At 43.0% G+C, this 22,561-nt stretch overlaps 1 protein-coding gene across 7 annotated transcripts in view; it reads right to left on the bottom strand.

The window, feature by feature from the left end:
- Positions 1-7,217, bottom strand: part of ZMYND8 (zinc finger MYND-type containing 8) — a 44,988-nt gene extending 37,771 nt beyond the window's left edge. For 2 of the 7 annotated variants that reach the window (XM_033075042.2, XM_033075047.2), the window contains exon 1: positions 7,112-7,217. In XM_033075042.2, coding sequence (XP_032930933.1) covers positions 7,112-7,125 — 14 coding nt within the window. In that variant the 5' untranslated portion in view covers positions 7,126-7,217. Of the gene's footprint in view, positions 1-2,155; positions 2,286-6,025; positions 6,396-6,706; positions 6,817-6,846; positions 6,906-7,111 lie in introns of those variants that run through there. The other 5 variants (XM_033075041.2, XM_033075043.2, XM_033075044.2 and 2 more) reach the window with 4 other exon arrangements.
- Between the last annotated feature and the right edge of the window lie 15,344 nt (positions 7,218-22,561).

Raw genomic sequence — 22,561 nt, 5'->3', positions numbered from 1 at the left:
GCTCAGAATGTGTCCCACTCATACAATGAGTTTAATTTAGCAAACTGAGTCTGTTTCCTCCATTACCCTTTAAAGTGTTCTTGCAGTAGTGCTATAAACAATAGAAAGATTCTTCAGAAACAGTTGTAAGGTGAACAAAGCATCTTGCAAAATCTTGATACAAAGAATCATAGAATGATACAAGAGCTTGGCCCTTAAAGATGATCCAGTCCCAAACTGCTGCCATGGGCAGGGTCACAAACATCAGGTAAAGGATGCCTGAAAACAGCCTTCCCAAAGATTTCAAGTATAAATGAGCAGTCAAAACTGCATTCTCCACTTGATACCAAGGTTCTCCACTTTCCTCAGCACATTCCCTATTCACACATGTGCACCATTCACACAAAATCCAGCAATTACCTACTACACTCTGAAACCTGAGCCTCAGAGGAACAGAGGTATCTCCATATTCTCTGCAATTAATTAATCTTTTAAGGGCACAAACATTTAAGTATATAAGAAAACCACAGAGACTGTTCAGAAAAGAAAAAATCCCACTGTTGGTGGGGAACAGTTAAATAAAAGTGTGTTAGACATAGCTATAAAAGATACTGAACATTCACAGCTCTTCAAAAGCATCTCCCATTGCTTTATTTGCTGTAATGTTTAATGACTTCCACAACATGACATTGTTTGAATGTTGGCAGTGATGACTGTAGTGGTCATCTTTGAGATTCAAGTTCATAAAAACATACCAGTAATCCATAGCAAGTTTACAGTAACTTTTCTAAAGTTGACATCTTTTCACCCTCCATCAATACAAGGAAAATTCAAAAAATGTTTTATAAAGCACAAACTTCCAAATGCAGGTATTAGCAAAAGATTTCCAATTAAATAATTCAAGAAAAACAGGTTCTTAACCAGTTACCTTACTATTACCCACAACAAAATAAAAGGAAAATTAAAACCATCAGCAAAATAATTTAAAACAAGTATCTCATTCCATGGAAACAATAACTGTGTGGTCAAGTAGACTATTCTAGAGAGTTTTATTTTGAGAATTCAGTTTTGAAGGGCTCAGAGCAGCAATTTCACCCAGCATGTATTACTGTCATGCATGTACAAATGGGATGCTCTGAGGCTGCAGATCAGGAATGATACTGAAATATACTCAATTAAGTACCTAAATGAATACAACAAATAGCTTATGTAATTCTGAAAGCTACTCTTATTTCCTCATTAAGATGAATGAGCACAGAGGCACACATTTTAAGAACACAACTGAAATACAAGCTTTGCCAGTTTCCCTGTCAAATGACCAGAAAACCAATTAATCATTTAAAACTTCCCTACTCATATTGACAAAACTTGCAACAACAACAACAGCAGAAGTTTTTTTTCTACAATGTTAAGCTAATTTGTTTGATACAAACTAGTTTAGCATGTCTGAATGAGGGTAGAAGGGGTGGAGATTACTCCTTTAGGGAGAGATGGGCACAAAAAGAAAAAAAAAATAAGGATTGCAAACGTACAAGATATATTGATACTTAGGTAAAAATGGAAAATAACTTAGCTGCCTAATTTTTTAAAATGTTCTCTCCCAAACTGAAGAGAGGGTGAGTTTTTCTAATATAAAATTTCACATCCCTGAATTATATACTGACTTTTCTGTTTAGGAAAATCATTCCTTTACTAACAGTAGTACTTACCTGAGAAAATGTACATATACAAGAATATATAAAGCTGCTCTAATCCACAATAACTACAAAGAGCAATTAAAAGTTGCAGATGAACTACTGCACCTTGACATTTAACCAAGAAAAACTGACAGATATGGAAAACCACTCGAAACAGCTAATGCCCACATACACAATCTAGATCTACATCAGGGAATAACACATGAATTTCAGATCAAGAAGTACATATTTCTGGAATTCATTTTTCCTTTTAATTAACAGAAAACAAAACAAAACAAACAAAAAAAAACTGATTCAAGACTATAAGCACTAAAACTGAATTTCATCTTTAAGATAACTCCTGCCTCTCATGCATCACATTTGTGAGCAGCAATTCTAAACAATGATTCCAAAAAACTGCATTCAATAAAAACTTAAAACCAAAAACCACTATTTGCATGCCATTGCTGAATAAATAGCAGCTTTGTATGAGCACTCACCTATAACAGTCTCTTACTCATCGGTAGCTATGCTATTTATGCAGGGCTCTTAAAATGGCGTCTGCCAGCACTGCACTGCCTCACTCCTGCTCCTGAGCTAAAATGGTAGCACTTTGTTCAATACCAGCAGCTCCTGTTTACACAGCAGGGCAAGATTCAAAGCCAGCATCTAAATATCAGAAATGGTAAAGAAGGACCAAAGGACACCTGACATCCGGACATTTAACTAAAAAGGCACAAGGTAGGGAGATTTGTGAAGTCACAGGTTACTAAGGAAATCACTCAATTTTAGCTTCACCCTCCAGTGTGAGCACCTTATATTTTACATTTCCTTCTGCAGAATTCCCTGCAAAATGCTCCACGTGTATTAAGCAAATAACACTCTGTATTAGGTAATTAACACACACAAAAGGCTTGTTCAGGTATCTATGTACAGCAGTGTTTAAGCTGGTAACCTGTGATAACAAGCAAAGTAACTGTTTTTCATTTAAGGAACATTTTGGTTCTTTTTAAAACCTTACTTTTATTCAGTGTCCATTCGAAATAGCTGCACTAAAGAGAAAAATCAGGGGAGGGAGGGGGATCCTTGGGGTTACACGTTCATCTTTAAGTCTATAAACAATACAGCTGAGGCCCATGCAAGGCAGCCAAATAGCTACAGATTTCAGATGCTAAAAATATAATTTCAGAACAATCATGCTTGAAAGTAAAGGTTTATATCAGCTGAATTAAGAATGTTAACATCCTGGAACAGCATGGCTTTAATCTCACAGTGTGAAACACAGATGCTCTGACAACAGGCAATAAAGGGTTAACACGAGAATGACAGACAACTACCAGCTACATGAAACTCACTTCCTATGTAGCTATGGCTAAATTAGTCTTTAACCCATGAATACAAGACATGTTTATTAACAAATGTATTTAAATTACTTTCTAAATACAATTTAAAGGGCCAAGCCTGATGGCCTACTGTGCTGGTTTCCAGTGTGCAGACCCTCAAAGCCAGTGTTCTACCACAAAGGGGTTTGCAGACAATAACCAAGTAAATCAAACCTAGTCTAACAGGCTTAAAGTCCCTCTAATGGGATTCATGTGCCCATGGGAAAAATACTGGGGATCCACAAATAACAAAATTTGAAAAGTGCCCTCAACTCTATTTTACATGGGTAAAGGTTTTGTTTGTTCAACTTTCAAGATATTTAGGAAATTCAAATTAATACCCGGAATTTCAGACAGAGCAGAGCTTTTACTGAGATTTATCTCCCATTAATCAATTATGCTGCAGTAGTACCACCACTATGGAAAAGTGACCACCAGCTATCACTTTTCAGCTACTGGATCCACAGGGCCAGCAGCTGAAAAGTGATACAATACAATCCACTGGAAAACAGGAGAAACAAAACAACAAAACCAGAAACAACAACAAAAACCTCAAGCAAAAGTGGTATCACAAAATGGAAGACAGCTCAGGAAGACGAGCCAGTTGAAGTTTGTGGACATGACATGAAGGGCTAAATTTGTAATGTAATCTATGTATTTCTGCTTTTTGAGCACGAAGTTCCTTTTATTACATGCTCCCTTAGTAGCAACGTAGGTTTCTGCTACATTTCAATACTCCTACCTACTGTGAGGGGGGGTGACTCCTACATTTGGAGCGGTTTATGCTCTGCATTTTTTTCATTCCCAATATGTTAAGTAGTGTCATTTGTTTAAAGAAATTACTCAGCTTTTCCCAGCACTATTTAGCTTCCAAGTAAAACAGTTTGCCTGCAAAGAAAGAAAAAGGCATGTAGCTTTTTAAAAGCTACTGTTTTCACCATGATTTATAATCCAGATCACTCCTTTGTTTTCCCCCCCACTCCATTCTTTGTCCAGTTAATTACAAAAGTAACTGGATGTTGGCACTAAATAATAATGGCTAATCATATTCATCCTGGGCAATTCAAATTGCTCTCTAGTAGCCAGAAAACTTACAGTGCAATTATACGATTAGCTGCTAGTTATAATCAGAATAATGGCCATTTGCTCCAAGCTGAATAAACCTCAGCTGCATTGCTTCATACATGTCCTGTCTAATTGTGATTGTAACAAGATCCAGGCCAGTAAAATCTTGGGGAGGAGAAAGCATACGTGCTTTTTCCCTGCATCTGTCACTTAAACAAAACCCCACATTCCATCTGTCCTGAACAGAAAAAAACAGCTTATTATGCAACCTAGGGAAGTGAGTGATAACACGGTACCTTGACAAAGCACCAAAATATAGATATACAGGAAATCCTTCAGCTTGGCTGAATTTGCTTTAGTTAGAGGGAACAAAGATGGCAGAAATTTCCAGAAGGCCTTTCTCAGCCCTGCCACTGCAATTGTCAATCTTTAACCTGCCTGCTGCAGCAATTGGCTCCGGCGCTGGCGGAGCAGCGCCATTGGGCTGAGCCGAGGCACAACGCTGCTGTCTCTACCTTGCCTCAGACATCTTGCTGCAATGCAGACATTTGTTTTTTGTGAACTATAAAAGAATTATACCCGAGTGGTTGAAAATAGGGAACTTTAACAGACTCACGATGCTCCGTTTCATTACATGCACGAGGGCAGCTCACACAAATGCGCTTCACTGTCAGCAGCGTGTCTGGAGGTGCAGATTTGAAACAGATCCTGGTTTAACAAAACCTGTGGGAGCCATTTTAATACAAGCTTTCTGATTGCAGATCACTTACCCCTGCTTCCTCACATTAAACAAATATTATGTTGTTCACTCTTAAAGGCTGAAAGTAAACTGCTAACATGTATAAACTACTACTAGGAAAATTGTGCCCAAATGTAATTTCTGTTTTTCAGCAACTGAAGAACAAAAACCAGAATAACTTCTTAGCTGTGTCAGCACTTTCGTGTATGCTGAAAAATACATTAAAATTGCATACAGAAATACTATCACATGAAATTCAGTGGTACCCCAGCAGTATTTCAGGTTTCAAATTGAACTAGACATTCTTATAATCTAATCCTAGGGGACTGGGGTGGGGGGGGCACATGGAGAGGGGGGGAAGCAAAGCTCTTAACCAAAGTGAAATATTCAAAGTAAGATACTCACACTGGTAAACAAATAACCAGAAGTAAATTGTTATGTTAAAGAACATTACCAAATACATGGCAAGGGTCTATAAAAGTTTGCATGCACTGTGCCTCAGCAGTCATTTGCAAAGCCAGACTAGCTTTCAGTTCTTCCCTAAAATGATGAATGTGTAAGGACTGTAAAAACAAGTGCAAAAATTACATTAAAAGCACAAAAGAGCATCCTTTCTCTGCTTTTGTAACAGCCCTGGTGATCACTGAAAAACAGCTTGTTCAAACAAGCATGCAGGCGCTACAATTAAAATCTTTATAAAGAGCACAAAATGTTTCTAAATTAGTTATAAACCAAGCAAGCTTGTCTGAGGTTACACTTTGTATAGTATCAGAAACATATGCTCATTAAGTGTTATTTACTTTACTTCATAAGGTCACTTCATTGCTGAGCACTAGCACTTTCATCACACCCAAAAAGCCCAAGGAACAGTGAAAATGCGCTTTACCCTGCAAACATGGTAATTAATAATCTAGGAACAAACAACAAGTAGAATATTTTTCACTGGCCTAAGGTAAGCAGGAAGTAAAAGCTTCAAAATTTAGAGACAAATTATCAGAAAAACAGTGCATTCTAACAGAGCAGTTTACATGTACAAGTCCCTTAAAATGGACGCTAAGCAAATCTGATCTTTTACATAACTAACCACTAACATCACTTCATCTACTGCACTAACTGACCCAGTAAAAACAAAATGTTTGGAAAACTATTAAAAATGTTCAGAGAGTAGCATGCTGCTTACTTACCAACTGTTCAAGCACCCATCTCATTTTTCCAGTTAAGAAGATACAACAGGCTGGCAGATTTGGGAATTGATCAGAAAGGAATTTCTTGAAATAATTACGTAGCATTAAACCAAAAGTTAAAAAAAAATAAAAGGGAAAAAACACCCCAAGAACGAACAACATGTACTACTGTCATGTACCACACATGATTTTATATCTTCTGGACTCCACAACACAGAACTGTGGCTGATACAATGTAAAACAAAAAGGCACAGATAAAAGTTGCATTAGTTTGTTTGAACTATGCAAAACAAGAAAGCTAACAGTTCAAAAACATTTTCCATAAAGCATCAGATTTGTAAATAGATGCACTGCTGCGTTTTACTGAGCAGCACTCCATTTCCAAAATCTGCAGCACAAAAACTCCCTTTTAAAGGAACAAAATATTAACCATACATTGCCCCTCAGAAAGAGAAAAGCGTTGTATTAATTACTCCTGCAAGAAAAAAGGTTCAAGAATCATTTTAAGTTAAGATAAGCTGCATAAAAAACATGATGCAACAGCACACCACCACCTAGGCCCAATATCTACAATCTGCCATTAGCACTTTTTGCTGATGCCTAGGTTTTTAAAAATCCCATATTTTCTCAGAGATAACTTATCTTAGCTGCTCCATTCACTGTTTAGAAAGGTAAACTTGCCTGTTCCTCTGTCTGCCATTATCCCTGCTTGACTCCCTGTAGGGCAGTTAAATGCATCTGCTCCCTAGCTTCCATTTTCTCTCCAGCAGGCATGTGACACAACAGACAATAGTGCTGGCAAACTGCTCAGAGACACAAACCTCCTTTGGAATACTAGGATCTTGATAAACTCTAAAAACACCATCCTCCTGTGAAGAAGTAGGCATGCCAAGGCTTTGCCAGACTGTAAAATAAAGCTGTGGCTAATGGCTACTAACCATGTGACCCAAGAAAGCAAATTTAAACAGTTCCAACTTAATATAAGTGCTGTGGTGTGAGTTTTGCACGAGAAATCACAGAGAATCACACTCTCAACCCACAACTCATAGGTCTTAGAGAAAAAGCAATGTAAAAAGCAAGGCTTACCTCTGTGGATGCATTGTTAACACAGTGTTATGTCAATACTTATAAAACATGGAGGACAGGCTCTCAGTACTCGGGCAGGGAGGGCTTGGCACTTGGGCTTGATGATCTGTCTTCCCCATGAAAGCCGCCCCCGGATTGGCTGCCCCGGCAAATCCGCATGTAAAGCGCCAGGGGATTGGCTGAGACACTTCCTGAGCGATTATCTTTGTGCGGCTCGGGGAGCAGGAGCCATCCCGGGCTCGGAGCAGGCCGGCGCGCTAGGCCCCGCTCCGCTCGCCACCGCCCGGGCCGCGCTGCCCCGGGCCCGGCCGCGCTCTGCCCGCCTCGGGACAGCGCCCGCAGCCCGCCTGCCCAGCCAGCCTGCCCCAGCCTGCCGGCTGCTGAAGGCGGCTGGGTGTTGTGAACCCGAAGGAGGCACAGTTCGCCCAGGTCGCAGGAGCTGTTCTTTTGTTTGCACGGAAAGCGAAATTCGCTTTGCTGGAGCACTGCTGGGCCGAGCAAGTGAGGCCACAGGCGGAGAGCAGAACTTACCGAAAGTGCACGTGAACAGGAGTGACTGAAATTAATAACTCAGAATTCACAGAAGGGTTTTCCTGCTCCAGAATTTAAATACATGAACATGCAGCAGAGCAACTGTGTATCCACAGTGTGATTTCTTTAGATATCACGATATGCTGAGTCTTAATAGGAAAAAAGAACCTTAAACAGCAACACTCATGTCTCCTTTCCCCAAAAACTACTCCAGACTGGAAATTGCTTTATCACAGAGCATTGATGCAGGCCCTCCGTGTGTTTTTAGAGCAAACTATAAATACCCATGTCCCGCAGAGGCCGGGCTGTGCATGCCCCGAGCCCCCAGCCGGGGCTGTTGCACAGCACTGGCTCCAACTGCAGCTTCCTGTCCGTTAACCCTGCCCTGGCTGCTGCTGCACGCCAGGCCCTCAACACCCGCATCTCCTACCAGGGATCTCTGCCCCCCCGCACAAACATCCACCTCGCTTTTCACATGGCTTCGCTTTACCTTTTCATCTCCTGCTAAAACGCTGCGAATGAAATAAAATGGGCAAAGCGGCGCGTAAGCAACCGGTTTGGTCTTGGGCCAATTGCCAAGCTTTTGATTAAAAAATGTGATTCCGTTCTTTTCCCTAATGCGGTGGAAGTGGGAGGATTTATCGTTATGCCAAGAAGGAAGTCTTAACTCCAGATCATCTTAAAGGTTAAATTTTTAGAGAGCCCCCAACAAGCCTTTGTATTATTTTTCAAAATTTTGTATCTGTGCTACATAGCTCTGTATTATCATTTTGTAGCCATGAAGATTGCAACAGAAATTGCAGATGAAAGGGTGATTCTGAAGCATATTGAATATCAAATAAATATTTATTAAATAAAAGCAAAAAAACCAAACAAAGCAAGGTGTAGAGGGAGACGCTTAACATTGAAACAATAATTATTAAATAATGAGATAGAAAAAACAAAGAAAAATAAACATTCTTCCAGTACAACATGCAGGATCTCAGATTGTGCAAAACCAACTATAAAAAGCCCTCTTCCATAAATCTACGACAGTTGCAAACAGAATATGCACGTCACGTTTAGTCGAGTGCTTATAATCCCAGAAACAATCACCACAAAAAAACCTGGTGCCCTCCCTTACCTCCATACAGCACCTCTCACGAAATAACTACTTTACCACACAAACCTCTCTGCCTGAGAGCCGACGTGACTCATAACTGTGCCACTCAGTAAAAATTAGTCATCCTGCTCTGCATTGTCCCACAGTGCTTTCAGATTATTCCTTGAGATAGCATTGTCACAGGAGCTGCCCCAGCAGCCCATGGCTGTGCTTACACTTCTGCGGCTCTGCATTTCAGGCTGCAACAGCAGATTAACAGCCCAAATTATCATCTCTTAAAGAATTCTGGAATCCCTGCTGGAAGCGTTTTCTCTTTTTAGATTTGGCAGCGATTTTCAGGGCAGGGAGCAGGAAGGAGCATGGATACACTGACCATTTGTTCTGTTTTAGGAATGTAGCAGAAACCGGGAAGAGTGCTGCTATAAAGGGAATCATACAGCCCACTACAGCAGCAGAACACACTGGAAATTCATGACATTCAGTGAATACTTGCATCAGTTTCAACAGTTCAAACCATTCAAGATAGATTTCTTTTTAATTTAACACCTCAAGGCCTATGTTTCTCAGAGATATTACCCCTGACACACAAACATTCAAATTTTGATTCTTCTAAGCAGTAAATGTGAGGATTGGCAGTCATTAACATTTATGCTCATTGTGTGACTGCTCTACTCTAATATTATTCTCTTTAAAAAAAAAAAAAGGAGAAGGAAAACGTAATCCCTATGAAGAACGGCATGAGAACAAAACTAAATACACAGAATTTGTCAATGCTTTGTGCTAACCCAGACCCGACTCCGGGAATGTTGTAATGCTGATGGTGCCTGGGAACGCTGCCAAGCTGACACACTTGGGCCTATCAGACAGAATGAGCAGTGAGAGAGAGGAGCAGCAGCCTTAGGAAAGGCCTAAGGCTCCGCTCCACTTCATTCAAGGAAGCTGTGGCCCAAATGCAAAAGAAAAATTTATAAACCAGCAGTCATTAGCAGGAACAAAACCGTAGAAAACACTGCAGACACGTACAGCGTGTATATTCAGCCACTCGGCTACTCTGCTCAAAAAGACAAAAGAATTCAGTCAGGAATCAAAGGGGAAGCTTGAAATATATTTCTCCTTATTCTCTTGTCCACATGCTTTTTTTTTTGCAGCAGGAGGTACCAGCCTGGTATAACACCCAGGTACATCTGGAAAATACAGATTTTTGTCTTAAGTCCCCATGATTGCATGTCCAGCTGCAGCTTAACCATTTCTTTTACATAGGAGTAGTGATTTTTTTTTTTTTTTTTTTTTTTTTTTGTGGAGAATGGGAAGGAAAGGTAAAGAAAACAAACAAACAAAAAGAGCGTGAGAGGGGAAGCTAAAAAGCTTTGTTAAAGCAGCAAAGAGGACAGAGATCAGATTAGCTTGTATTTGTCCTTTTCAATTCTTTGGAGATATTAAGGGAAAACAGAGCTGTGAGTCAGAGAGAAAAAAAGGCTAAACAAAGAAACCAAAGGAAAGATGGAAAGCAAATTCAGTCAAAAGGAAATTAAAAGACAGTAATGTTAAAAGTACAACCCATTATACAGATCTTTGCAAAGAACTGCCCACTGTGTAGCATCTCCAGGAAGCATCACAGAGTTATAAGGGACTATACTGCTTAATATATACCAGAGCCTCCAAATTAAACAAATACCAGGAAGGAAAATGTCTGCCTGTATGACAGAAGCAGTATGATATTTACCCCTACAGTGGGTGAATCATCACTGACAGAGAAGGAACATTAAGTGAGGGGCAAAAGATGGAGCATTTTGAACAGATCCACAAAAGGGAAAGTGTCATATTTTTCAAGTATAATAAATAAATAGATAAAAACAGGGGAAAGAAAATGCATTAAGAGGGCGCAGCTCGATCCATTGTTTCCAAATCATTGGCTGATAACCCTGATTTCTAGAGTAAGAACATAAAACATTGTCATTCAGGCTCTGGAAAAAAAACCCCACTTCAACTTTTTCGCCTTTATCATGACTCTGACAAAATATCAGTAACTTCTGAAGACTGCTGTCTGGTACAGAATCCAACAATAAATGTCTATAAAAACAGTTCCTCAATTTTTAAAAGTAGACTGGATTCTAAAATTAGTGACCTGTCGAAGAAGGTTGGTAATTTTGTGAATTATTAGAAGCTACAGAAGGTACCTGTGCACAGCAGGCCCCTGGTTTGCCCATGAGCTTAAAAGGCTTTGCATGCATTGGTCCTTCAGAAGAGCAGCTTTCAGTATTTTGGGCTGACATTACTTGTTCTGGATTTAAATGGTCACTCATTGTCTGCAGATTAAAACCTGGTTCAGTATGTAACACACACTGAGTATCTGCTGCATTATCAGTGTCTCTTGATGGCCATTTTTACTGTGCTGTGCAATTGCTTCATGTACATTTCTTTCCAAAGGAAATCTCCATTCACGTCCAATCATCTGCCAAAAATACCTGGGGAAAAAAAAACGTATCTTTGAGCCCTTTAACAGCTGGAGCTTTTTAAAAGAAGTGCTACAGCCTATGTTTTCTTGAGGCAGAAGCCCATTTTGTCGCTTTCACCCCTACTTTGAACCAGTCTCTCCACAATTAAACAGCTGGGCTGTTGGATATTCTGTATGAAATGGATTTTTCATTATTATATATTTAATTTTTATGTTCCATAATAAAGGCCTAACAGATACAATTGCATTCATATTTTATATGCAGACAAATCCTTTTGTAGTGACCCAGAAAGCAGCTGTGAGACACGTGCAGACATGGTGCACATCAGGCCTGGAGCACACCCACCGTGCAGGGGAACATTTATCAGCCCTGTGATGAGTCCAGCTCTGCACCTGTGAGCTCTGTGCCATGGAAATGTAAATACCCTGAATGAGGCATAAGTACACATCTTGGGTTACAATACAGAGTGTGATAAAAGGTATCTATTCTATCAGCATCTGTTGAGGGTGGGGGCGGTGATCCTTATCTCCATGGGAGATATTCTGCTAATGGGCCATCCATTGAAACCAGGCAGGGCATTGTTCTTTATCTTTTCACAACCCATCCTTCCTCCAGCCAGTCATTTTCTGCTCATGGCCATTGAGTCCCACTGTGGGACTGATAAAATTACTGCATCCCATTGGGAGTTGCTCCAGCCAGGGGGAACAGCCCAACATTTCTTACCAAGATAAAAACAGAGGTTTTGGGACACTAAGGGAGCCCCTTTCTCCACTGGACTCCAGAGGAAAACCGGATTTCTCCACATCACCACTGGAGCTCCGGAGGGAAACTGCACCTTGTACAGGAGCACTGCTCCAACTGAGCCACATCTGTCACTGCAGGAGGATGCAGCCACCATGGAATGGGACTGCTACCAACACCCTGCCTGATGGGGTGTCAGGTTGTACTCTGACTGTGTCAGGGTTTGGAGTTTGTTTCTTTGTAGTACTGTATTTCTATTTTAATTTCCCTAGTAAAGAACTGTTATTTCTAACTCCCGTATCTTTGCCTGAGAGCCCCTTGATTTCAAAATGATAATAATTTGGAGGGAGGGGGTTTACATTCTCCATTTCAAAGAGAGGCTCCTGCCTTTCTCAGCAGACACCTGTCCTCCAAACTAGGACAGTACAGAACCTTGAAAGAAGTTTGTACTTCACCAAGTGATTCTAATGGCCAAGTGTGAGACATCTTGTATGCAGCATTTACTCTGGCATAAGGTACTTTTAAAGGAAACAGAAGGAAATCACTGCTGGTATGGAGGAATTATTCAGGACTACATAATGCTAAACTCCAATCTTATTACCATTAATTTTTTCTTGAGTTTTCATACTCAGGAATCGGTTAGCAATAATCAGATGGCGTGACTTCTTTAATGTTTTAGTTTGTTATTACTGTTGTTTAGTTTGGGGTTTTTTAATTAATTGTGATCATGTCCCAGAAGCTAAAGCTCATACCAAAGATGTCAAGTGACAGAATTACAAGGATAGGATAAAGTTATTACATTATTTTTTCCTGCACAACCCACTGCAGATTCAGACTATATCACTTTCACTTTTAACCTCCTTCATGTTCCTCCACATCCTAAATTCAGTTTGACTTCAGCTTCAAGGCTCTGCATATTCACACCTTTCTCCTCTCTGTGTGCTATTCCAATTGCTATTTCATCTCAGTTTTGCGGTTTACCTCTCACCAGCAAAAAGTCCTTTCTTTTTCCACCACAAGCTTCTTTTCTTTTTCAGTCAGACTTAGTAGCTTAAGTATCTCACCCTTCCTTCCAGCCACAGCACTCAGCTGCACTTTTAGCAGAACTGTCTGTACTGTGACACTGAGAACAGTGAAGCAAAGATTTATTGTGTTGACTTCAGCCAGGAAAGGCTCCAGTTCACACCAGTTCACAGCACTGCTGCAGGAACCGTTGTCATGGCAGGACTGGAGCAGGCATGAGCAGCTCCACTTTATTGAAACAATCACTACCACCATGAGAACTTTCTGTGAAACTACGTGATCAAGCACTACTTCCATCTTTTCATCACATTTGTGGTATTAACTAGGTTTTCTTCATTTCTTAATGACCCTTTAGATCTGACTTTTTGGCTCTTCAAGAATGAAAAAAGCCTTTGAAACAGAATCATGTCCCTGTAAAGAAGCAACACGTTTTCCAGCTGTGGCTTTGCCTTCCAAAGCCAGGTGAAAGCCTTGCCTGTAATTAGCACACACATTAATTAGCATGTACATAAACTGTTGATTTCATTCTACCACCTTTACACATTGTTATTTTTCTTGCACTGCTGGACTTACAGCCAGTGTTTACTCAGTTCCCCTTATCAGGTGACAAAAATGAGGACATTCCTGAGCCAAAGCCACTGTAAAGTTGTTTTCAACAGTTGTTTCATTTTGCTTACTGTAAAGAAATGCACACCCACATGAAAGAGAGTGGCTTTTCACCCATTCTGAAAGAGCAGAACAAATCATGCTCTATTTAACCCAGTTGCCTTTAACAATCAAATCCAAGTGTCTGTTAATTATGTACATAAAATAAGTCTTAAGTATGTCACTAGTCTGCAAGTTTAAGGCCACAGTATCCTCACATGACATTAGAGTGGACAGATGTCACACTTGAGGGGAGTCAAAATTGAACCTGTATGCAAAATTTCAACCACACAAAGAGCACAGACACTTGGAGTTATTTACAGGTGTATGCATTTGTTCAGGAAAACGTAGATCTTGATAGGTAGCACAGAATACCACCAGTGTTTTAAATAACACCCAAAAAAATGCCTTTTTTTCTGATGGCCCAAAAGCCAGCAAAGGGTCTCTGACAAACAGATGCTACACTGTCTTAAGAACAGAGCAGCATGTCCTAAGGTAGGGCTGGCTCATTTGAAACAGAAACTTCAAATGCACCTGCTGTATAATTTAGCATATCAAAAACTGGGCCTCTGCAACTTATGTATAAAAATTAAAAATTCTCTTTAATATTGCTTCTGTTTGCAAATATTTATAAAACAAATTTATCTTGCAATTTCTAAATAGCAATTCTTTAAAAAGTAAGCTCGTCATTCCTGCTGGTTCCAAGCTTGTTCTTTTGATTTAAAAATATTACCTACATCAGTTTTTATATTTTGGTTTTAATATTAAAATATTATGAAAGTTTACGTAATTGTCAAACATCTAAATATTCATATTTTGTACAGTTTTTATAAGTACTTGAAAAAATGTGAATTATTTAAAGGAAAAACAAGTTCTAGTGCAGAATACCAGCTTTGCTCTGTAACAAATTTCAGACCTACAGATTGTTCTGTGTTTGTTCTCAAAGGGCAATTTCTACAATTTGAGCCCTGGATTAAAGATCTCTGTAGATTTGTGTTTGGTGTGTCTTATGTTCTCCACCTACTTCTGCATACAATTTATTGAACTGGGATCATGGTCTTACTTGGATGTTTCTATGTGATAGATATTTTAAAATAAACCTCTTTACACACACATAAAAAGGACATTTATACCTAATAGGACAGACAATTACCAAAGAATTTTAAAAATTATATATTTCTACTCATGTTTCATAGAATGACCAAAAGCTTTTTTTTCTCTGTATTTTGTGTGGAAAGGAATAGTAATAAAGCCACAAAATTGGTATTTTCAGACCCGCAGATGTGAAATTGTGTAGGAATGCAGCATCCCCTAGCGCTCATTTGTGGGACATTGCACAACACCTGGAAAGCCACTCTTGAGTGAGGTCCCCATGGAATATCAGTCCTAGGATTTGGTGGGAAAAAGAAACTTCCTAAAGGATGATCTGCCTCCATCCACATCAAATACCTCCTGCAATAATTTAATAATTTAATAATTTAATTCTATGAAAACAAGCATTTGAAATAATTGCTGATTCTCAGTCCAGATGTGTTTTGGCCATGTAAGCTGCAGTTTCATATCAAATATTGTAGCAGATCTTAGTCAAGGTGGCAGAAAAGACACAGGCTAGAGGCAAACAGGTTTTTGTATGGTGCAGCAGCACACAGAAAATCCTGAATAAACTGGGGCTGCTACTAGAATGAACAAGGCAGCCACACACACATAACTCCAACATGCACTAAAAAAAGCTCAACATATTCATGGTAACAACTCATAGAGAACAGGCAGGCATGTGGGCCCTCAAAATTCACCTCTAAGTTCATTACAAATGATGGCTGGATATCTTCAAAGTTCTGTCAGTACCCAGTGACATTCAGAATGAGTACTCTTGCACAAAGCACATGATTTCTTTGAGCTTTGATATGTCAGATTGAAATTCTGGTTCCCATAAAGCTCACTAGTAATAAGGAAGGTCTGTCTGAGCTTTTGGAGCTAAATTTCATTTACATTCTAGTGAGCTGATGTAATCAAAATAACATTTTGTGAACTGAATGTATTCCCTTATTAGAAAATTGAAAAAAAATATTTTTCAAGTGGTGTAAAATGGCAGTGTTAGAGTTTTAGAAGTAAATTTCAAAAGGATATGAGTTAAGTCATAGTATCTGTGTTTCCTGCAGTAACCCAAAACTAAAAGAGCTAATTTACAATTCTCTTCTCAATTCCCTTCTAAACTTTGTGGTTTATCACATTTTTGGGAGCAATAAAGGTCAATGATGGATTAAATTCTTTTTAAGTGCTTCATCCCATTTCAGGAGACTTACTGCATCGACATTCAAGCACTATGAGTGTGATGTGTTGTCACACAGCTACAAACACACTGCCTCAGAAAATACCGAAGAAAGCATAATAAATATTACTCAGTATTCACTTATGCAGAATAACCATTCCCCCCAGTGACACATGGGACACCCCACCATCTCTACATGCACTGTGTACATGTACACAGGTGTTAAAGACATTTCTTACCCTAGGTTTCCTTTGGTAGTGTCAGGTGTTCAGTTTCAGGGGGAAAAAATAATCTAATAATTGAGAGGTACAACAAATGGAACAGCTCAGAGTGGTGTCTGGGCACACAGACCCTGAAGAGGTGATCCCTGGAGTTTGATGCCCTTACAGTCTATGTACCCCTCTCCATGGTGATTTTTGGCTCTGGGGCTCCTCAGAGTCTCTGGATGATGGACTCTCCCCACAGGACACAGGTGTCTCTCAGGACACAGGTGTCTCTCAGGACACAGGTCCTGTGGCCATTTTTAGGCACAAGGTGGGACCATTCCTGGCTCCAGGTGTTTCCAGGGCACAGCATGCAGCTTGCACTGGTGTCTTGCACACCCCCTACCTGCACTGGGGGATTTCTCAGCACAGGCACGGTGGAAGGTTCTCCTTATACCCACACACACACTCTTAACAAAAAGGGAGTTTATTAAGCATTGCAAACAACATAACCTGCTGTTTACTATGAGAGCAGTAAATAAATGCCAGCAACCAAGCCACAGCCTATTTTAATTCAATTCCTGTCTGTGCTGGCAGGCCAGGGTTACATTTCTGAAGATATATTAGAAATAAATCACAAGGAGGCCCATTCAAATGAAGCAAAGCATTGTAAATATGAATTAATCTACTGTGAGAGCCAACAAAGACTCTCCCAAAATTTCCACACATCCTCCTCATGAAAAGCAATGCATAAGAGCCAGTTTCTTTTTCTGTTCTTGTTAATACTACATTAATTACTTTTGCTTGGAAATCCATGAGGGAATTTACAGTAGTTTCACGAATACAAGCCGCACGGATTATAAGCCGCACCCCCGGTGCCTCGACAATGTTGCTGTCTTTGTCAATAGATAAGCCGCACCCCGAATATTAGCCGCACTTTCGTTCGTCGCGAGAATCCGTGCGCAGCTTTCACAAATTGGCCAATTAGTAACAGGATCGCGGCATAGCGGGCTTTACTGGCTCGGGGCGGGGCCAGGAAGGCTCGGCCCGCTCATGGTTGCCGAAGGGGCCGGGTGGCCCAGCTCAGCGCCACGGCTCGGCGGGGCTGGCCGGGTGGTGCTGCCGCCGCCGCCGGGCTCGCTGGCCCCCCTCTCCCGTCAGCACCGCCCCGCTGCCGCGTTCGCTCGCCCGGCTGGCAGGGCTGCCGCCGCCGGGCTCGCCGCCCGCCCCGCTGCCGCTTTCGCTCGCCCCGCGCCGCGCCTCGCGAGCGCCGCGCCCGCCCCGCGGCGCTTTCGCGGCTCGCGGTTCGCGGCTCGCGGTTCGCGGCTCGCGGCTCGCGGCTCGCGGTTGGCGGCTCGCGGCTCGCGGCTCGCGGCTCGCGGTTCGCGGCTCGCGGTTCGCGGCTCGCGGCTCGCGGCTCGCGGCTCGCGGCTCGCGGCGGCGCTTTCGCGGCTCGCAGTTCGCGGTTCGCGGCTCGCGGCTCGCGGCTCGCGGCTCGCGGTTCGCGGTTCGCGGCTCGCGGCTCGCGGCTCGCGGTTCGCGGCTCGCGGTTCGCGGCGGCGCTTTCGCGGCTCGCGGCTCGCGGTTCGCGGCTCGCGGTTCGCGGCGGCGCTTTCGCGGCTCGCGGTTCGCGGCTCGCGGTTCGCGGCTCGCGGTTCGCGGCTCGCGGCTCGCGGTGCGCGGCTCGCGGTTCGCGGCTCGCGGTTCGCGGCTCGCGGCGGCGCTTTCGCGAGCGCCGCTTTCGCTCGCCCCGCCGGCAGGGCTGCCGCCGCCGCCACCAGGCTCGCCGGCCGCCCCCTCCCGTCTGCACCGCCGCCGCGTTTCCTCGCCCTGGCCGGCACTGCAGGCCCCCGCACCGCCGGGCTCCCCCACGCTGCTGGCCCCGATTATGCTGGGCTTCCCCCGCTGCCAGGCAGCCCCACCCGCCGGCCTTCCTGCTTCTGCCATGCTCCCCTGCACTGCTAGCCCCAGTTCTCCCGGGCTCCCCCGCCCTGCTGGCTCAGGCTCTGCCGCCCGCCCCCGACACTGCTGGCCCCGCCTCTGCCAGGCTTTCCCACCTCTGCCGGGGCCGGCCGGGCTCCAGCTTGGCTTGGGGCTGCCGCGGGCTCTCACTTCCGTGTTGGCAGCTTTTAGAATTTTGTTAATAGATTAGCCGCCCCGGAATATTAGCCACACTTCCGGGTTTCCACCAAAATTTTGGTCAAATTGGTGCGGCTTGTATTCGTGAAATTACTGTACATTAAAAGCATTGAGAAGAGTCAAGAAGAAGGGAAGAAAACGGGGGAGTGGGAGTACAGCCCTGTGGGCAGTGGTGTCTCTGTTGAACCTGAGCCAACCACCTGTGCATGTTTTAGAGTCTCTGTGCTCCAGCCTGAGCACCAGAGAAAGAGTCAGGAGACTTCTGTTGTTTCCTGAGTTGTTTATTTTATCTCATCTAAAAGTTCTTTCCCTGACCAGCTGAGGTCTGTTCAGCTGGTCAGCCCCAGGCACACTGCCCACCCCTGGGATGGCATTATCTTTTTATACTATAAACTACATAAACATTATTTACAATTATCTTCCAATACCTATCACTTATATTGTACAGTCTGGTTCTATTCTAAACCAATCTAAAAGTGCCAACATCACCCAAAAGATGGATGATTCTGTTATTCCATTATTCTGTTATTCCATTATTCTGTTATTCCATTATTCTGTTATTCCGCGATTCCGTGATTCTGTGGTACCGTGGTACCTGCAGTACCGCGCCCGGACCGACAGGCGGCAGCAGCGCAGCGCGGGCGGCCGGGGCTCCCGGGGGGGACAGCGAGCCGGGATTGGGGGTGGGAACAGCCCCGAGCCGGGATTGGGGGTGGGAACAGCCCCGAGCCGGGATTGGGGGTGGGAACAGTCCCGAGCCGGGATTGGGGGTGGGAACAGCCCCGAGCCGGGATTGGGGGTGGGAACAGTCCCGAGCCGGGATTGGGGGTGGGAACAGTCCCGAGCCGGGATTGGGGGTGGGAACAGCCCCGAGTCGGGATTGGGGGGATCAGGGACAGCCCCGAGTCGGGATTGGGTGTCGGGGACAGCCCCGAGCCGGGATTAGGGGTGGGAACAGCCCCAAACCGGGATTGGGGGTCAGGGACAGCCCCGAGTCGGGATTTGGGGTCAGGGACAGCCCCAAACTGGGATTTGGGGTGGGGGGCAGCCCCGAGCCGGGATTGGGGGTCAGACACAGCCCCGAGCCGGGATTTGGGGTCAGGGACAGCCCCGAGCCGGGATTTGGGGTCAGGGACAGCCCTGAGCCGGGATTTGGGGTGGGGGGCAGCCCCGAGCCGGGATTGGGGGTCAGACACAGCCCCGAGCCGGGATTGGGGGTCAGGGACAGCTCTGAGCCGGGATTGGGGGTCAGGGACAGCCTCGAGTCGGGATTTAGGGTCGGGGACAGCTCTGAGCCGGGATTTGGGCAGCGTGTGCCCGCAGCTGGAGCTCTGGAGCAGGGCTGGATGAGCTGGGCTCTGATGGAAGGTTTGGGTTTAAAGCTCCGAGGGGTTTGTTTGTGCTGTCCCGGCTGCCCAAGTCTTGATGATGATTCGATGACCTGCAGGGCTAATCCCTGACGAGAGCCTACAAGAAACACGGAGAGGGACTGTTTGTAAGGATGTGTAGTGACAGGGCAATGGAGGTTTTAAATGAAAGAGAACAGGTTCAGGTTCGGTATTAGGGAGAAATTCTTCACTGAGAGGATGGTGAGACGCTGGCACAGGTGGCCCAGTGAAGCTGTGACTCTTCAAGGCCAAGTTCCAGCTCCATTCCAATCCTTTCCATTTTCTTTCCATTTTCTTTCAGTCTGCTGATACTGGCAAATTTACCTTGCACTGCTGTGAAAATTTGAATTCTCCTAAAATTGCTTAAAATTGGAGTTGGGGAAAAGCAATGTTTATTTGACAAAAAGCTTTAATCTTTCTTCTAGTTCTCTGTTTTCCCATTTCCCCAGTTACAATTCCTGGGGTAGCACTAATTGAGCCTTACTGAAATTGGACTCTGAGCTTTATAATTTGGACAGTTCTCCCACTTCCTCTTCCGTAGCCTTGGTCACTTGACAACCATCTACCTGGGATAATAACTTGGTGTCTTGTAGCTTTTAAAGGATAATGCCTCATCACACACAAATACATGTTTATGTATCATACCTTGTGTTACAGTAGCCAGACTTGGCAGTACATCTGAGTGAGATACTCTCCTAATCACCAGAAGAAATTTGGTTTCTCTTGTTTGGAGATGGAGGCAGCTTTCCATCAGATCTATTTGATTACTTTAGTTTGATTATATCTGTCCAGTGTCTTCAACTCCAGCCATGACAATCTAAAAACAAGCATGCCATCTTTCTGGTTTAACAAATGCAGGTAAGATTACAAACAGAATAATCTGAAACAAAGCCAAGATAGACAACAAGTAACAATAGTGGCAGGGTGCAGGTGGGAGACAGAAATAATGAGCAATTATTCTCAGTAGTTATCAGAGTTAAGGAGGTTGGAACACCTCCTTGTGTAGGAGATTCACCTGATACAGGGTTCTGTTAAACGTGTTGCCAGATATTTTGTGTATTGTCTTTTAACATCTGCTCCCATTGGATGCATCCCTGTAAAATGTAAGCTTTGCATTTTATTTATGCTGTTGAAGTTATGTATGTGCTTTTTAAATTTTTTTTTCTTTAGCATGGTGGTGGATTTTTCCCCTGTTTTGTTTCCCTTAAAGGAAAGGTCCTAATACATCACTCACCATCATACACTAGAGGGTTAAATTTTTGGGAACATCAAATACAGCATCTTTCACTATTAGACAGGTAGGATCATCATCTTACACTCACCTGCAACATCTTCCATAAAATACTGGTTTTATTCTGTTTCATTGTTATTCTACTATTGGATATTCTCTCTAAACCCTCATATAAACATACCTAACCCCCAGCACTGTCAGTCTTTGACTGCCTACCAAGTGGATGACATTATTGAGCTTCCAGGAACTGTAGGCCATTATTCAACCACAACCACATCTGTAGCTGAAAGAACAGCATCTGTAGCTGAAAGGACAGCACAGACCCTCTCAAACAAAGCTATGGTACCTGAACTCAGAAACTCCTCTTACAAAAGCCTGTACAGCACTGTTGTTGTTATTGGGTAACACTCAATGGAGCAATGGTATACAAAAGAGCACTGATGTATTTACAGTCATTCCTGAGGTTTCATCTCACTGTCCTCCTTCCAGAAGCGTTCATAGCACTGACTTTCATGACTAAAAAGCCACCAAGAAACTCCAAGTACCATTCATGCTTTAACAAGTGAGTGAGCTAGTTCACACTGGTGGCTTTCCATTGGGAATGAGTGCTGCTGTGTCAGAACAACCAGCACAGAAATCCCCCCAAGTGTAACTTCATTGCAAGAGGTCCAGTCCTTAGCCCAGGATCCTTTACAGCTTGTCACCTGTTTGAGACACTGTACTTCCCTTGTCTAGAAATAAAACTAAAGACAGACTTTTCACAGACCAGGAGACAAAAGGACAGGCAGCCAGTCAATAACATTGCTCAGTGACTCACAGACCTGGGTCCCTGAAGGGTACAAAAGGCAATTCCAAAGTCAGCATGTGGTCACCCAGCACAAAGAACCCAGGAAACCTGATGACTCCCAAACTGGCATCCTTTGTCCTCAGTTGCACCACAAGTAATCCTGGCTGGACTAGCCAGACATACACATCTTAGTCCTTGTTAAAATGCAGGTATGAAAAACAAGTATGAAAACCTGAGTGAATGAAATCTGCCAGAGAATAAGTGTGACTGACACTTTTGTTTAAAATAAAATCACCTTCCCCTTTATACAGTCTCACATTTAGCTTTGCTGTGTTCATTGTACATCAGTAGTTGCACACAGCTGATTGTTTAAAAATTTCAAGAAAACTTAAAAGTGTGTGCTTACAGAAGAATGCCAGAGGAGAGAGAGCTATTTAGGGAAGTGAGGACATGGCAGGCTTGAAATGGCTTGTCTTTTTGAGGAAATACTTTTTTCCCCTTTTGCCCAAAGGAAGGGACTTGACACACACATTTCTACTGTTACACCAATAGCTTCTTATTTCACAGTTCATAAAGAAGAAATAACTGTTAAAACAAGTTGGTTTCTCAAAACTGAGTATGAAATTACAGGAAATGTCCTAAACATTTGTGTACAGTGACACATGCACTGCTCTACTAATATGAGCAACCTGAACAGAGAGAGAGCCAGGAAAATGAGTATTTCTGTTTACCTGTATTTGTGAGGTTTAGCAACCTGATTTCAAATACAGAACAGAAACAACAAGGCTTAAAGCCCTGAAGATTTCAAGGTTTCTCAGAAAGTATTTTACATAGAATGGAAAGAAAAAAGGCAGAATCAATTGCAATAGTCAATGTTGTTACTGTTAATACCAACAGCAGCAGATTTAAAATGGTGAGATATCTGGTACCAGTGA

This window comes from Catharus ustulatus, chromosome 17 (assembly GCF_009819885.2).
Source record: "Catharus ustulatus isolate bCatUst1 chromosome 17, bCatUst1.pri.v2, whole genome shotgun sequence".
Taxonomy (NCBI): domain Eukaryota; kingdom Metazoa; phylum Chordata; class Aves; order Passeriformes; family Turdidae; genus Catharus; species Catharus ustulatus.
The sequence above is the reverse complement of the archived record's forward strand: the minus strand, read 5'-3'. Positions and strand labels throughout refer to the sequence as shown.